Source organism: Eschrichtius robustus, chromosome 20 (assembly GCF_028021215.1).
Source record: "Eschrichtius robustus isolate mEscRob2 chromosome 20, mEscRob2.pri, whole genome shotgun sequence".
NCBI lineage: Eukaryota > Metazoa > Chordata > Mammalia > Artiodactyla > Eschrichtiidae > Eschrichtius > Eschrichtius robustus.
Genome location: NC_090843.1, coordinates 51,665,339 through 51,679,760, shown reverse-complemented (window position 1 = coordinate 51,679,760; position 14,422 = coordinate 51,665,339). Strand labels below are relative to the sequence as shown.

Sequence of the window (14,422 nt, the reverse complement as noted above, 5' to 3'; positions counted from 1 at the left end):
ATGTGTTGTAAAATGTTTTACTAGGTGGCACGTTCCAGTGTGAGGAGGCTTGCAGGACAGGGTTATGAATTTCCAGGGCTCATCCATCTAAACTGCCCTTTCTTGTTGAGGCAGTTCCATCACCAATATGTTGGCGAAAGGACAGGAAACTGGGCAGGGGTGGGAAGAGGAGGCTTTGCATGGAGGTTAAGAGAGTAGTGTCCACTCAGTTAATCCCTTGAGATGGTGACATCCCTCATATTAAGAAGTACACACAGGGTCGACAGTATTGCACTGTTCTCTCTTCTCCCGGCCACTGTGTTTAATGCTCACTCTCACTGCATTAAAGAACAACAAAGATTGGGAGTGGGGGAACCTCAAACGCTGTGAAGAAAAACAAAACCTTTTTTTTTTTTAAAGAGTAGAGGAGGTCTTGCTCTGCCTTTTTTTTTTTTTTAATAATTATACTTTTTATCATTTAATTTACCTGCCTAAATAAACATTCTCTATACAAGGTCTGTAATTCAACCATGCCATAGGGTTTTGCCAGCCCTCAGACTCCCAAAACTGAGTGTTTTTGTGCTATTTATGTAGCTGAGCACTGTCCAGGGGAAGTACATGATGGCCTATCAAGAACTTTCTAAACTTTATTCTCTTCAAACGGATAATCTCAGGTGGCCTATTTCCCTTTCCTGTTCATGGAAAAGCCAGACCCGAAACAGCAGGTCTGGTAGATTGACAGAGATGAGTAGGAAAAGTTTGGACCTCTCGCTCAGTGCCTCTCTTTATTTTGAAAACCACCATAGTCTGACTCAAAATTATTCTAGAGGGGTGTACGTGTGTGTGTGTGTGTGTGTGTGTGTGTGTGTAAAAAGTAACACTGTGGTGCATGGGGTAAAAGCCCCAGGAGCACACAGATTTTGAGCTGTAATCTGGATGGTTACCTGGTCAGTAGGAAGGAGAGAAACCCCTTTTTTGATTTTAGAAACACTTAGGAGTAGTTTGTACTATAGCAGATACACAGTACCGTAGTGTAGTAATACTCATCTCTCCTCATTTTGGTTGCCTTTCAGATTCCAAATGTTTAGGATCATTCCTAACATCTCAGCCTCTTCAGGCTCTTTATCTAGCATTTTCCTGGTTCTGTACCTTTATCCCAACTGGTATTTCCTCTTTCTCATTTTGGGAACTACCAAGAGCCCCAAGGACAGCCTGAGGATGACAGCCCAGGCTCTGAGGTCCCCTCCTGCTAAAGGGCCCCAGACAGATGCTCTTGGATAGATCTGAAGCTTCTGAGACATAGCAGCTCACAGAAATCTTCATTTGGTCCATCTGAGGATTTCAGTTCTGAAGTGATCTAGCCATGTTTGGTAAAGATGTTTTTGTGGGAATTGTTTCTCTCTCTCTCTCTCTTTTTTTTTTTTTTTTTTTTTTAAGAAAGCGTTATGCAAAAATGGTCTCTTTCAAGGGCATTTAAAATTTTTTAAATAAAGCCATTCTTTGGCTTTTTTGAACTGTTTGTGGATATTTTGTTTACATTGTGAATATTAAAACGTGCATCATCTTGATGGCCACTCAGATTCCTCCTTCTCCAGGCACCCAGCCCTGGCCATCCTGTGAGTCCTCACACTGAGCAAGGTCAGCCTTATGGTCAGCCCTCATGGGTAAGTGGGGAAAACCTGGAGCTGACTTCCATCTGTGTCTTGCGCTCCCATCCAACACTCTGTATGGAAATATTCATAATTTCCTCAGTGATGGTGTGTCTTATAGTGATGGTTGTAATGGTGAATGGCTAGTGTCGTTTTTGTCTAATTTTGTTTTGCTTTTTGATGGTAGATGAGATGAAATTTTAGCTATTTCAGCACCAATCCAACTTAAAAACATCTTGGATTTGTTTTCCCTTCCAAACTAAAAGATTAAGGTATGTATTAGGCATAAATGTATTTGCTGCCGCGACTCATCCGACGGCTATATCAGGAAAAAGCCTCCTGCCACCAAAGCAGGAAGCTGCACACTCCTAACCCTTCTCCAGGGCTTGGGGTCCCTTGATGCCATGGAGAGCTATTGCAAGGTGCTTCTGTACTTTTCTGGCCTGGAAGTGGAGGGTGCCTGCACCTGGCTCCTGCTATGAAAAGAGAACCAGCCTCATTTTCTCAGTGCCCCAGAGATCTGGGACAGGATTTCTAAACTGGAATCATCCCTCATCGGCTTGAAGATGTCCCAAGGGGTGTATGACTAGTGCTGCCATCTGTGTCCTCACAGCAACACTGGTGGCAGCATCCTATGCACACATGGAGAGCTAATACCCAGGGCTTAACTCAAGCTGATGACCCAGTCTGGAAGCTGGGTAGCTGGCCCTGAAATGTTTCCCAATCAGTAAATCCACAGGGAACTGTTTGGTTTTTATGTTTTATTGGAATTTGGTTTGCTTGGCATAGCTTAAGGTGCCTTTTCTTTCTTTCTTTCTACTTTAATTTTGTAGGACTTGTTCTAAATGTAGAAAACAAGTCCAAAAGACTCTCCCACTGACTGTTACCTTTGCCCCAGGCCACCCCAAACTTTTATGCTCACATTTTATTAAAGCAGGTGCTCCCTGGAATCTCTGGGACCTTTTTGAGGCATTTGAAGCAGAATATAAAGAGTGGTCTCATCTCCTTCCTTAATCTTCCTGGTGGTTGGGATGTTCCACTTGTATCATAGGTTTTTTTTATTACTGATGTGCTCCGCTGTTTTTAAATGTGAACTTGTGCGCAAATGTGCAGATTCAATGTTCTTGTTACAGATTGAATAAATTTTTATTTTGAAGATGAAACGTGTACTTGATCAACTGCAACAAAAGGGGGTTGCTGAGAAGGTGGAGGGATTGGAAGAGAACACTGATGGTAAACATGATGCAATTCTCATTGATTGATCTCCCTCCCTTATGAGAGAGCTGAGCTCTGGGAAAAAATATAACTTTCTACCTCTCACAAAATAAAGACTGGATGGAAAATGAGATCACTAAAGATTATTTCAGACAGTGTGGCTCCAATCAAGTGACCACGCTGGGAACTTGCCTGGTCAAAGAGGCTCTTGCCAAAGCCACCACCTGAATGTTAGGAGAATGAATAAGCAAAGAGACCAAAATTCCGCCGCCATCTGTGGTACAAAGTGTTCTGGGACAGCTGCCGTGACGTGCCCCAGCAGAGACTGGATTTCTTGGGTAGGTGACTTCTCTGGACATTAGCAAGATAGAGTTCACAAGCTTTCGGCACAGGGCACCTCAGCTCACTGAAAGGTTTCTAGAAACAGGACATGACTTTGCAAAGAAGTAAAAGATTTAACCCTCTCCCATCATTAGAAGAGAAGAGAAGCACTTGATGTCAGTGGTAGAGGAAGAGAGATGGGGCCAAAGAGCAGTTCCCTAAAACGGGCGCGAGGGGGCGGTGCGGATTCCCTGGCGGTCCAGTGGTTAGGACTCCGTGCTTTCACTGCCGAGGGCAGGGGTTCAATCCCTGGTCAGGGAACTAAGATCCCGCAAGCCCTGAGGCATGGCCAAAACCAAAAACAAGCAAAAACAGGCTGGGGGGGGGGTCTCCACTTCTCCCACCCCTCCACAGAGCCATCATGAGATATTTAGTGGTGCCATTCATCACATATAAAGCAGCCCTACTATCTAGGGAAAGCTCAGTTTCCAGAGAAAACACTGCCTTGAACTAAAATTAAGTCAGCCTGCTTCAGTCTGAATCGTCCATATCAAATGAGATGGGCACACCACTGGTCTCTGGCTGGAGTGCCAGAGTGCACGATGGTGAAGGCAAGGTCATTTCACAAAATATTCTAGGGGTGCCTGGAGTCCCTGACCCTGATCAGTCATGGCTTTCTAGCCAAAGCAAATGGACCAAATCATGTCTAAGTTGCCAGGCCACCTCTTCCAGAAAATGGCTTTATGAAAGTTGAAGTCTATGCCTTTCTTTTATGGATTGCTATTCAGATTAACAGTTCAAATGGATAACAGCAAGGGAAAGCACCAAGTCCAAGTAGCTTCTTCCACTGATTGGTTCTTTGTGCCTTGGCTCCACCTACCCCCAGCTCTGCCAGGCCTTGGCAGCCAGAAGAAGCCTAGAGGGCAGGGCTGAGCCATGCCAGCTCTAAACAACACCTGTAAGTTCCTGCTCTTGTACCTGGAGAGCAACCCCCCCACACACAGCCAGGTGATGGAACTGAAGGCAGAATGGATTGAAGGATTTCTGTTTCTGGGCTTCCCTGGTGGCGCAGTGGTTAAGAAACCACCTGCCAATGCAGGGGACACGGGTTCGAGCCCTGGTCCGGGAAGATCCCACATACCGCGGAACAACTAAGCCCATGCGCCACAACTACTGAGCCTGCGCTCTAGAGCCCGCGAGCCACAACTATTGAAGCCCGCATGCCTAGAGCCCGTGCTCTGCAACAAGAGAAGCCACCGCAATGAGAAGCCCACGCACCACACACGTGCAGCAACAAAGACCCAACACAGCCAAACATGGACGGAAGGAAGGAAGGAAGGAAGGGAGGGAAGGAGGGAGGGAAGGAGGGAGGGAGGGAAAGAAAGGATTCCTGCTTCCTAGTCCCAGACCCTTACCTCTAGAATGGAGTACCCGGCTCTCTTTAAAGAGGAGAAAAGGAGATGGGAGAAGAAAAAATGCCGTTTCAGGGTAGGAGACAGCATGTCAAATCCCTTCTCTGCCAACAAGTGGTGCAGAGTTGAAAAGCACCTGACCCAGCCCTTTTCAGTTTACAGCCCAAAGAGCTGAAAAAATAGGGTGACTGAGCAACGGCTGAAACTCCAGTTTTGTAATTAGTATAGGCATCCTTTCCTCTGTGCCACAAGCGTATCTCTCAATATCAGCACTTGTGAGATAAGGTGGCCTTCAGGGAGAGACAAAAAGGCATGGTGCTGAAAAGCTGGACACAAGACACCAGACCTCTTGGGTAAGAATCTCAGCTGTACTACCTACCAGTTGAGTGATGCAAAAGCTATTTAACCTTTTTGTGCCTCAGTTTCCTCACCTGTAAAATAGGGGTAATAATAGTACCCATCTCAGAAGACTATTTTCAGAATGGAATTAATATGTGTAAAGCCCTTAGTACAGTGTCTAGCTATTGTTATTAAGGAGCTACTGAGTCACTCAGATCTTTTCCTCCTAATCATGTGCCTGGAATCTTCAGGTAAAAGGGAGATTCCTCATCTACCCTCATGCCCCCCCCCCACCAATGCCATAATTATTTCTGGGGCACCTGTAACAGTTTCTGGTTCTGATCCCCACAAGCCACTGAATACTTGGACTCTTCCTGAGAAACAAGCCTGGTGAGGGCCTTTGAGGTTCCCACCACCTTCCCTCCCTTTACCCCCAATGCTAATCTTTACCCTCTGGAAGGCTGTGTTCCATTGATTTCCAGGTGTGTCCTGGAGAGTGAGAAGTAATAACCGGTCCCCTGCTTCTCTCCAGGGCCTTATGATCCAAAGGAAGAAATCCAGGCAGTGGGTGAACACTGGAAAGACAGCAGCTACAGGGACTAGTTGTTCTTCACTGGCTGCATTTTGATCAGGTTTCTTTTTATCTCCTCCTTAACCCCGGTCAATACTCAGATCCGCGGGTCTTGAAGGGAGTGGGAGGGGGCAGGGGCTTCCCTGGAACACAGTCGGGCACCAATTCAAACAAGGCCCTCAAGACTTTAGGAGTCAGGCTGAGTGTCTAAAAGACCTGGGCCAGGGCTTCCCTGGTGGTGCAGTGGTTAAGAATCCACCTGCCAATGCAGGGGACATGGGTTTGAGCCCCGGTCCGGGAAGATGCCACATGCCTCGCGTCCACTAGAGAAAGCCCACCCAACGAAGACCCAACGTAGCCAAAAATAATAATAAAATAAATAATAAATTTATTTAAAAAAAAATAAAAGACCCGTGCCAGCCACTTTACCTTGAACCTGGTGTTCACTTTTTTTTCTCCCACACCCTTACCACCGGTTTTTAGGCTGCTTTGTGCCCTGTTCGGTGGAATCCTCTCTAACGGCGTGAAGTGCCTAGTACAGTGACAGTGGTCGCTATTGCTATTAATAACAGTAACATTCACAGGCCCCTGTCGGGTACCCTCACAGCTGCCCTGGGCCAGCCTAGGCCCTCATCCAAGGGCCCCCAGAGCATCTTCCGGGACCTGTACTCAGGGGTGTCTGGACGTGCAGTCCCACAGCCCCGGCCCGCCGGTATGGTCTAAATTGGGAGTGTGATTGCAGCAGGAATGCAGCGTGAAGGCATCTGATCTTGCTCGGCAGCCGGCTCTGAGGGGAGAGCGCCCCCTCGTAGGCTCCCTCTCTCAGCGCCCAGCTCTGGGTCCGGGAACCTGGGCCTCCTCAGCCCACCCGCTAGGCGCGGAGCGCGGAGGAGCGCGCACTTCCGGCGCACACACGCAACATTACTTTTGACGCTTCTCGAAGGCCCGCGGACTGGCCGCGCAGAGTCTGCAGCGCTCGACTTTCCCGCCGCTGGAGAGGGCGGGGCCTCTGTGACCCCGCCCCTGCCCTAGGCCCGCCTCCGCAGGTTGATGGCAGCGGCAGCTGGGACTGCAGCGACGCCCGGCCCCGAGAGTCGCAGGCAGCGGCCGGAGCGCGCAGCCGAACGCCCGGGCCCCAGACGCCGCGGACACCCGGAGAGGCAGTTCCGGTGCCCTGACGCCTCCCTTGGTCCCCAGCGCAGCCCCAACCCCCTCCGCAGAGAAGTCGCAGCGTGAGCGCCCCTCCGCCGGCTCAGGACCAGGTACCCACCCCCCCACCGCCGCCACCGCAGCCAATGAAGCGGGCGGGGTGTCTGGAGGGGACAGAAGTCTGCTCCCCCTCCCCCCCCACCCGCCGCCAAATTCGGTCCCGGGCGGGGCGGACTTGGTGTCTATATTTGGCCGAACAGCGGCCCGCCCGCCCGCAGGGCGCAGACACCTCGTCTCGCAAGAACGCAGTGCCGGGGCAGGAGGCCGGAGAAGGGTGCGGGGAGGCTGGGCCTCAGGCCGGGAGCCGCAGAAGCGTCTTGAAGGGCACAGGGATGCCCGGGGCTGGGGAGGGGCTGGAGTCAGTCGCTGGGGCTTTGGCAGAGCTCGGTGTGTCCCCTGGGGAAGAGCTTAGCGCAAGCCCCAAGCGGGAGAAAAGGCACCTCGCCCTCCCCACTCCACTCCTGATAATCTGGCTCTGAGCCGGGAGGAGGGGGGTCGAGGACCCCACCCCCAAGAGAATTTAGTAGGAGAGAGGACCCAGAGGAGAAGTGGGGCTGAAGTATGGCCGGCAAAAGCCAGAACACAGTGGTGAGGGCCTCTTAGAGAAGCCAGTGCAGAGAGAAGTGGGAGGAAGAGAGATCCACCTTACACTGTGTCCCCCCGTACCCCACCCCCCCGCCAACAGCATGGGAGGAAACTGATGAAAACAGTAGCAGGAAGAACTCAGGTGAGCTAACAGGAGGAACTTCTCCTTGGCAAATTTTTAGAAAAAGGCAAAACCCCATCCACCTAAACTATGCCACAGACGCTGAGTTTAGGATCTTGAGGGGCTGCAGTCCTAGCCCCACAAATGGCCTTAAGCCAAAGCCTCTGATTCTGGACGAGGTGCCTCTGGGAGATAAACCACTTCCGTGAAGAGATGCTCATCCAAGGCTGGCAGCGGGAGGGCAGCCTGGCATTGAGGCTCCTTCCAAAACCACTTCAACTTCCAGGAAGCTTTCAGGCCCAGTCAGGCTCCACTGTCCCCCAAGCCTGGCTCTCTAAGGAGAATTCAGGCCCCAAATCCTAGCCCCTCGAACTAAGCAAAGAACTTTCCCATACATCACCTTGAAGAAAACTCCCTGCTTCTAGGACCAGACTCTATATTAATTTATAGCTGACTTTTGGTTAGATAACCCTTCTCACTTGCCACTCCCCCAACTCTTCCTCCCTCCCTCCCACAGCTACGGGACTAAGGACCAAAATTTGGGCACCGAGATCCTCCATCTCTGCCCCCAGCTATGAGCCGGCGCGTGGTTCGGCAGAGCAAGTTCCGCCATGTGTTTGGACAGGCGGCAAAGGCTGACCAGGCCTACGAGGACATCCGTGTGTCCAAGGTCACATGGGACAGCTCCTTCTGTGCCGTCAACCCCAAATTCCTGGCCATTATTGTGGAAGCTGGAGGTGGAGGTGCCTTCATCGTGCTGCCTCTGGCCAAGGTGAGGGATGAGGGGAAGGAAGCAGGTGGAGGACACTGTCTGTGACTCCTGGGGACTCCTGATAGCAGCCTGTGTTCTCACCTAGTTCCATTCCTCAGTCAGGAGGGCAGTCTATGTGGACTGACTGCTCCCTGTTCCCCAATCACTCAGGGACCAATTGGGAGGCTCTGTCACCCCTCCTAGAACAGCAGGATCACATCGGCCCCCACCTACTCACAGCCCATCCCTTCTCCATGCAGCACCCTGTTGCCAGCAGGGACCAGGAGCGGGTGATGGATAGCTGGGAAGCAGTGGAGACAGAACCTGGCCAGATTCTGTTCCTATCTCTCCTGATGCCACACCCCTTATGTTTTTGGTGTCAGGATCTTTGTACGCAGCCCAGGGTGACCCTTGGATTAAAACACACCCCGGAGCAGCACACTGAAGACAGGGTCAGGCTCTATCCAAAGAGTTCTTGGCCACCTCCCCCATTCTGGATCTTGCAGTGAGGTAGAATGAGAGCAAAGGGCCGGGGGACATGACATATAAGGCCAGAGCCCCCTCTACTCCAGGGATGGGGGCCAGGCAATGACCAACACCTTTAGTGAGTAGCCTCAAGCCCCTCAGCAATCTCTACCCACAGGATGGCCACTCCAAGGCATGACCTTGACCTGGATTCCGGCTCCTACACCTTGTTAGGGGAGGCCCCACAGGTGGCAAGGTCAGGATGAGGCCTGGCAATAGCCAGTGACTCACTCCAGGACAATGCAGACACCATCCAAGGACATCATCCCCTGGGCTCAAATTTCAGCTGGAGCCACCTCCTCCCCCAGTACAAGTGCCATTCCAATGCCACACAGCCACCCCTCTCCCCTACCGCCTGGTCTGGGTTGATGCCAGCCCCTGCAAAGGCCTCAGAGCCCCCACAAACATACCATAAAGATTAAAAATAGATGGGCCCCAGCTCAGGTTGGGAGATGGCAGGCACAAGGAATGCCTGCTGCTTATGGTTCCAAGGTAAAGCCATTGACAAGGGGGAGATCTGCCAACTGTGGCTAGGAAAGGGCTGTCAAGCACTGCATTGCATCTTACCTTACCTAGACCTATTCCACCAGGGGCTTCCCATAGACATTTCAGTTGGGGGAACAGGCCCAAGAACAGTCTCCTCCAAGCAGATGTTTTTAGAAGAGCACTGGACTAAGAAGTCAAGTCTTGGCTCTACCAGTATCTTGCTGTGTGTCCTTGGTTAAGTTATCTTACCTCTCTGTGTCTGATTCCTTGATATTAAATGACTTCAACTCTGTCTTCCGTGAAGTAGAGGAAGTAGGCCGGATGGGGTTGGAAGAGCAGAAAGGAGGTGGGTTCTGCAAAGAGAAAACAGATAATAGAGAATTGAGCTGTAAACAGATCCACTCCCCACCCCCTGAAAACACACAGGACAGTGGCCCCACATCTCCCTCTCTGACCCCTGCAGACAGGTCGAGTGGATAAGAACTACCCACTGGTCACTGGACACACTGCCCCTGTGCTGGACATCGACTGGTGCCCACACAATGACAACGTCATCGCCAGTGCCTCAGACGACACCACCATCATGGTAGGAGCCAGGTGGATGCTGCTGGGCTGTTGGGCAGGGGAAGCAGGGAGGGCTGCCTCACCTGTGCTGTGGAAGGTGGTGAGGGAGGTGCTGAGTTCCAGGGCCCTGCCCTGTCCAGCTCCCAGGCTATTTTTAGCTACATGCCCACCCCCTCCCAGGATGAACTGCTTAGGACTAATTTTAGCCATGGCTACCTTGGGGCCTGAAGAGCAGGGGGGGCAGTGCTCTGAAGTCTCCCTGCTCGTGTGAGTAGGGAGGTCTCTGGAAAGCTGACAGTGCCACCTCCTGGCTCCCAGCTGCTTCTGCCCCATGTGGGTACCATCACATCTTGTCCTGCACTTGACCCTGGGGAAGGGGGGTGGGGGAAGTAAGGGAAGAGCAGAGTGACAAAGTGGGCTCCTCATCCCACCTACCCTATGCCTTTTCCTTCTATCTAGGTGTGGCAGATTCCAGACTATACCCCTATGCGCAACATTACAGAACCCATCCTCACACTCGAGGGCCACTCCAAACGTGTGGGCATCCTCTCCTGGCACCCCACTGCCCGGAACGTCCTGCTCAGTGCAGGTCTGGGGGCCTAGGGAGGGGTCCCTACCATAGATTGGGGGGTGTGGGGAGTGGCAAAGGCAGGGCCAGGTGACGGTGCCTGGCCATTCTGGGCAGGTGGTGACAATGTGATCATCATCTGGAACGTGGGCACTGGGGAGGTGCTTCTGAGTCTAGACGACATACACCCGGACGTCATCCACAGCGTGTGCTGGAACAGCAACGGGAGGCTGCTAGCCACCACCTGCAAGGACAAGACCCTGCGCATCATCGACCCCCGCAAGGGCCAGGTGGTGGCGGTGAGTGCCTAGCCTAGCCACGTCCCAACCCCTACCCCAGGAAGCAGCTGTCAGGCCTCTGTACCCACAACCCCCTGAGCCCCTCATCCCAGCTCTCACCTCCTCCACCTCAATCCCAGACACCAGCCCTGCCCCGCCGTGTCTGCAACCACAGCCCCTGCCCTAAGTAAGCCCCCAGCCCGCAATTCTCAGCCCCGCTCCTGTTCCCTCCCCTCCCCTGCATCTCAGAAGCTCAGAGGAGGGCTGCTCGATTTGTGACTGAGGAGGGGAGAAGCTGCAAACTCTACCCTCCCACCAGACCTGCATGAACCGAACCTGCGCCCCCGGACCCCTCTCCTCCCAGCCGGCACCCAGCGCCATCTTCCGGCGCCTGAGCCTGACACTGGCTCGCGGGCAGGCCCCTTTCCAACCTAGCTGACCCGCTGGGCGGGGGACTGGAGGCAACCCTCGCGCGTTGTTTGTCCCAGCTGGGTGCCCTGGGAGGGCGGCGGCACCTGCCTCACCAGCCTCAACCTAAGGCGGGGCGCTGGATGCGCGGGGCACGTGCACGTCTGCGCGGAGTGCGCGCGGCGAGCGCGGCGGGAGCGGGGCGGGGCGGCGGGCACTCTAACCCACTAACCCCGCGAGCAGGAGCGAGCCCGGCCTCACGAGGGCGCCCGCCCGCTGCGGGCCGTCTTCACCGCAGACGGGAAGCTACTCAGCACCGGCTTCAGCAGGATGAGTGAGCGGCAACTCGCGCTCTGGGACCCGGTAGGCCAGGCCGCGCCGGGCGCACGCGCTCGCTCCTTCGCTGGGTCAGCCGGGAGCGCTCTCCCAGACCGTGGCCCGCGCCCAAGATAGCTGAAGCGGAGCGGGGAGCTCCCGTCTGGGAAGCGCCTCTCTGCTCCCCTGGGAAGCCCGCAGGCATCCCCTGCTCTGAGGGCGCTTAAGGGCTCAGAATCTGCAGAGAGAGGCACGCGCCCCGCGCTCTCCAGGCCTGGGGCCAGCCAGGAGACCCCAGGAAACTGAATATTTAGGACCCCTTTTGTCTCCGCCCCCCACACCCAAGTCAGCAAGTTGGTTGCCCGCCCCTCCAGGCTCCTCAGGGCAGGCAGCTGGGTGACGCCTCTCCCTGTCTCCCCCTCCCCCCAGGAGAGGTTTGCGGCCCACGAGGGAATGAGGCCCATGCGGGCCATCTTCACGCGCCAGGGTCATATCTTCACCACGGGCTTCACCCGCATGAGCCAGCGAGAGCTGGGCCTGTGGGACCCGGTAACGCAGCTGGACGCTTGGGGTGTGTGCCCCGGGGACTGGCATCACGGGAGAGGGGCCAGGCGCCCCCCACCCGCAGGGCATGCCCACCTGGACAGGGCTGGAGGCTGCTGCCCTCTTTGCAGCGCCTGCCATCCTCACACCCACCCCTCTGCCCAGTTTTGCTGCGTCGCCTGAAGAAGCCCACGCTGGCGCCCCCGCCTGGTGATGCCGAGTCCCTGGGGGTGGTTTGCGGTGACTGCATGCGGCGGCGCAGGGGGTATAGGTGCGGGGGACCGAGAGTGGTGTCCAGGGGTGGAGTCTGCAGCTCTCTTCACCAGAGTTGCCTTGGGAATGCGTGGGCTTTGGGGAGGGCACGAAGCGTAAAGGAGCTTCAGGGCATCCATAGTGGCACGGCGGGCGGGACAGGGCTGGTCACGCCTCCTGTGCTCGGGCAGAACAACTTCGAGGAGCCAGTGGCACTGCAGGAGATGGACACAAGCAACGGGGTCCTACTGCCCTTCTACGATCCCGACTCCAGCATCGTCTACCTGTGTGGCAAGGTGCTCGCGGCCGGGAGGGGAGAAGAGGGGGCTGGACCGAGATATCGGGGGCCCGCCCAGCATATCTCCGAACCGACTGGTTTTGCAGGGCGACAGCAGCATTCGGTACTTTGAGATTACCGAGGAGCCACCTTTCGTGCATTACCTGAACACGTTCAGCAGCAAGGAGCCGCAGAGGGGCATGGGGTTCATGCCCAAGCGGGGACTGGATGTCAGCAAGTGCGAGATTGCACGGTCAGCAGCCTTGCCCTTCCCGCTCACCTGCCTGTTCCCACGTCCCATCCGGGAAGACACGGGGGCTTCCCCAATAGTGTAGTCTCTGGAAAATAGTGGGTTTTCAGGGGTGGGGGGTGTCATACGGGCTTGTTTCCAGTGCCAGCCCCAACGCTACAGGCTTGACATTCTCTGAACTTAAGTTTCTTCATCTCTTAATGATGATAAACACCCCATCAGAGGGTGTTTAAAGTGCAATGCATGGTAGGCGCTCAGCAAGTGTTGGCCTCTAACCCCTTGGTCCCGGGCAAAAGTTAAGGGAGTGGGAGCCTGAGCGGGTGCCGATCCCCGCTCCCTTATAGGTTCTACAAGTTGCACGAAAGAAAGTGTGAACCCATCATCATGACTGTGCCCCGCAAGGTGAGTGGCCGGGAGAGGGGTTGGGCAGGGCTCCGAGGCGGAAAGGAGCGGAGCAGGCCTGGCACCCTGCTCGTTCTCGTGTCCCCCTACCCCTGCAGTCAGACCTGTTCCAAGACGACCTTTACCCAGATACGCCGGGCCCCGAACCCGCCCTAGAAGCGGATGAATGGCTATCCGGCCAGGACGCCGAACCCGTGCTCATCTCGTTGAGGGACGGTTACATGCCCCCCAAGCACCGCGAGCTGCGGGTCACCAAGCGCAACATCCTGGACGTGCGCCCGCCCCCCGGCCCCCGCCGCAGCCAGTCAGCCAGCGACGCCCCCTTGTCGGTAAGGTCCCGCCCTGCTCCACCCAAGCCCAATCTTCACATCCCCCTGCCGCCCGCCACCCAACGCCGCCTCTTCCGTCCTCTGCGTCCAACAGCAGCACACCCTGGAGACGCTGCTGGAGGAGATCAAGGCCCTGCGCGAGCAGGTGCAGGCCCAGGAGCAGCGCATCACGTCTTTGGAGAACATGCTGTGCGAGCTGGTGGACGGCACGGACTAGCGCAGTGCGCCGGGGAAGCTCCAAGCCGGGAGGGCAAAGTGGGGCGGAGCGCAAGCACTCCAGCGCCGCCCCGGCTTCGGGTCCTCCGGACCCCGCCTCTCTGGGCCTGGGCCGGGACTGGGGAGGGAACTCCGCCCCTCGCGGGAGTCCTGGACAAATGAAGCGCTGCGGACACTCGCGTCCGTCTGGCGCCTGCCGGGCTGTGTGCCTCGTACAGGACTCAGCAGGAGCTGGCCTTGGAAGGCCCAGGGTGACGGGGGCCTCAACAGTGGTGCTGCACGGCAGGCAGTGTCCCCTTTGTCTCCCTTCCCGGCCAGGGCAGGGAAAGTGCTTAGTATTAGCGCAATGCTTGGGGATGTTGGGGAGCTTGGGCTTCACCTCAAAGGGGTAGCGATTCGACGGGTCTCCCCAGACTGGCTGGGGAAAATTACAACGCTTCTCCCTCTAATCAGCTCACTTGACTCCACCACCCTGAGTGGTAAACTGAACGGGCGTCACCCCAGTTCTACGGACATACACAAACGTTGGCTGTACAGCCGGACCCACGGGCTACACCCAGCAGTCTATGGCAGAGGGCTCTCTTCCTTCTCTCCATCTGCAGGGGAGAGGACGGCTTCCTCGCGGCACTCCCGCAGGAGAACCAACCAGAGAACTGGCATGAGGAAGCAGGTTCACACCTCCCCTCTCCCAGACACACACACACACACACTCACACACACACTCACACACACACACTGCCCCCAGCCCTCTGCTGTGGCCTTGACTCTAGGAGGAAAACAAGACGTACTGAATGAAACATTTTACCAAGTGCTCAGTCTGTGCCTCCTGCATGGGTGGGGATGCTAGACCTCCCAGC

General features: G+C 55.1%; 1 protein-coding gene across 5 annotated transcripts; it reads left to right on the top strand.

Moving 5' to 3' along the window:
* Positions 1-6,523: 6,523 nt before the first annotated feature.
* CORO6 (coronin 6) lies at positions 6,524-14,375 on the top strand. 5 transcript variants are annotated; one of them, XM_068529500.1, is made up of 11 exons: positions 6,524-6,748; positions 7,919-8,173; positions 9,627-9,749; positions 10,187-10,316; positions 10,413-10,594; positions 11,726-11,845; positions 12,283-12,387; positions 12,476-12,621; positions 12,963-13,020; positions 13,119-13,349; positions 13,444-14,375. In XM_068529500.1, exons 2-11 carry the CDS (start codon positions 7,976-7,978, stop codon positions 13,564-13,566), a joined length of 1,416 nt encoding a protein of 471 aa, XP_068385601.1. In that variant the 5' UTR covers positions 6,524-6,748; positions 7,919-7,975; the 3' UTR covers positions 13,567-14,375. The 5 variants fall into 5 exon arrangements, with proteins under 5 accessions (XP_068385601.1, XP_068385599.1, XP_068385600.1 ...); XM_068529498.1 differs by having other exon boundaries at positions 11,726-11,867; positions 12,005-12,387; XM_068529499.1 differs by lacking the exon at positions 6,524-6,748 and having other exon boundaries at positions 7,927-8,173; positions 10,501-10,594; positions 12,005-12,387.
* Positions 14,376-14,422: the final 47 nt, after the last annotated feature.